This window comes from Lipotes vexillifer, unplaced genomic scaffold (assembly GCF_000442215.2).
Source record: "Lipotes vexillifer unplaced genomic scaffold, Lipotes_vexillifer_v1.1 scaffold248, whole genome shotgun sequence".
NCBI classification, from domain to species: domain Eukaryota; kingdom Metazoa; phylum Chordata; class Mammalia; order Artiodactyla; family Lipotidae; genus Lipotes; species Lipotes vexillifer.
This window is the reverse complement of record NW_006777568.1, coordinates 2043211-2045398: the sequence shown is the minus strand read 5'-3', so window position 1 is coordinate 2045398 and position 2188 is coordinate 2043211. Positions and strand designations below refer to the sequence as shown.

Genomic DNA, 2188 nt, shown 5'->3' with positions numbered 1-2188 from the left:
TGAGCTTCGGCTCGGAGTCACCCGCCCAGGTCCGGGAGCGCCTGGCCATGGCCGCTTACCGCGACGGCTCGGGGCCCTGTGCGGCCCCGCACGGCCAGGCCCGGGCGGCCGCGCACCCCGCGGGCTACGCGCGTGGCGACCTGGGCGCGGCGGGCGGTGGTGGCCCGCGCCTGTGGCTGAACGCGCCAGCTCTCAGCTCCACTCCCTACGCGCCGGGACCCGCGCCCGCGTCCCCCTACGGGGCCCCTGGCCCGCTCCTCGGGGCCCCGGGCGGCCTGGCGGGCGCCGACCTCGCGTGGCTGAGCCTGTCTGGCCAACAGGAGCTGCTGAGGCTGGTGCGGCCGCCCTACTCGTACTCGGCGCTCATCGCCATGGCCATTCAGAGCGCGCCGCTGCGCAGGCTGACGCTCAGCCAGATCTACCAGTACGTGGCCGGCAACTTCCCCTTCTACAAGCGCAGCAAGGCGGGCTGGCAGAACTCCATCCGCCACAACCTGTCGCTCAACGACTGCTTCAAGAAGGTACCCCGCGACGAGGACGACCCAGGTAACAGAAGCTCACCGCCACGCCCCGTCCAGGACTCCGCGGATTCCCGCAGCTGGCCTCCTGGCACTCTAGGGATGGGGGTCCTTGGACAGGCCGGTCCTCTTTGCACAGCTGAGGGTGCCGAGGCGGGAGGAGGGTGGGGAAGAGACACGTACTTGGCCGCAGACGGCTCGAGGACGCCAGCAGAGCCCGCGGCCCTGACTTGAGGTCTGGGGCAACAGGAGTCTCTAATTCTCGCGCGCTCCCGCTAAGGAAGAAGCAGAAGAGCTCGCCTGCCGGGGACCTTTGGAGTGACTTCTCTGGGCCTGTGTCCTTTGCTGTAAAATGGGAAAGACGGTGGCCACCCGGAAGATTAAGACAAATCAGATGCCGCTTTGGGAAGCCTTGGAGCCTGCAGAGAGGCCTGGCATGGTGGGCTCCACTCCACTGGCAAAGCGAGTGCCAGAGGAGAGCCGGTTCTGCTCTGCGCCTCATAGGTCTCTCTGGCCTTGACCTTAGCGAGGCTCTGTATTTCCTGGGGGTCGCCCTTCCCTGGTCTTTCTGGGATGCCCACATTCTTCCGAGTCTGACTGTGGAGGCCTGATACGGTACAGAGTGCCCCCTCAAGGTCTGGGGTGGGCGTGAGGGCTCACGGAGGGGCCGGTGGCGGGTCTCTGTGAAGCTGACCTCCATTTCTTGCGTTCTCACATCACCTCGGTCAAATCCCGGCTTTTCTGATCTGGGCCCTTTCTTCTTCCGCAGGTAAAGGCAATTACTGGACCCTGGACCCAAACTGCGAGAAGATGTTCGACAACGGGAACTTCCGAAGGAAGAGGAAAAGGAGGGGGGAGGCAAGCGCGGCCGCACCCTCGGGTGCCCGGAGCCCGGGAGGAACCGAGGCGCCCGAGCTGGAGCCCCTGGGCGCCGCCTCCCCGGGCCTGCGGCTCTCGTCGTCCCCTCCCGCGCCCGAGGCAGCCGCTTGCTTCTCCAGTTTCTCCTCGGCCATGGGCGCCCTGGCTGGAGGCCTCGGTACCTTTCCCGGGGGCCTGGCGGGCGACTTTTCTTTCGGGAGATCCACGACGGTCGCTGCCCACGGTACCCAGGCCCCCGGCCCCGCGCTCGGCTTCGCCGCTGGCCATCAGACGGCGGCCACCGGCTTCCGCGTCGGTCACTTCGTCTACAGTCGGGAAGGGACCGAAGTTTGAAGGGAGGCCGGGGATTGTCCCGCGTGCGGTGTCCGCAGGCGATGAGCTCAGCCCCACGTGTTCGCTCCGCAGGGGTCAGGGCAGCGCAGGGAGCGCAGGGTGCCGGGGGGGCGGCATGCAGGGAACCGAGCCAGCCTGTCGTGCACCCCTCACCCAGGCGACCATCCAGGTGGGGTGAGCGGGCGCTCCCCACTCCCCCTGTGCTTCCACTTGACCTGGACCTCGAACCCACGCTCCCAGGGGGTTCCGCCTTAAAGGGGCCACAGGCTGGCGCTCACCCCAGCTTTTCTGTGGGAACCTGGCGCACCCCCAAAGAGCCTTCTCATACGCGCTAGTGGGGACGCCCGGACCCCTGTGGGGAGGATTTTCTCCTCCTTCCCAGCCTGGCTCACCCGGCGCACAGGGCCTTTCCTTGGCGCTCCAGGGAGGCCCTCGGGGCTCCGGAGCAGCCCCGGGGG

The 2188-nt window shown here is 67.8% G+C and overlaps 1 protein-coding gene across 1 annotated transcript; it reads left to right on the top strand.

Moving 5' to 3' along the window:
- Positions 1-47: 47 nt before the first annotated feature.
- Positions 48-1730, top strand: LOC103077339 (forkhead box protein I2-like). Its single transcript, XM_007451181.1, has 2 exons — positions 48-546; positions 1288-1730. Exons 1-2 carry the CDS (start codon positions 48-50, stop codon positions 1728-1730), a joined length of 942 nt encoding a protein of 313 aa, XP_007451243.1.
- Positions 1731-2188: the final 458 nt, after the last annotated feature.

Bases quoted from the DNA above. Each gene is read 5' to 3' on its own strand.
- LOC103077339 (XM_007451181.1), top strand. From the start codon at position 48: ATGGCCGCTTACCGCGACGGCTCGGGGCCCTGTGCGGCCCCGCACGGC. The intron at 547-1,287 runs GTAACAGAAGCT...CTTCTTCCGCAG, and splicing joins CCGCGACGAGGACGACCCAG to GTAAAGGCAATTACTGGACC.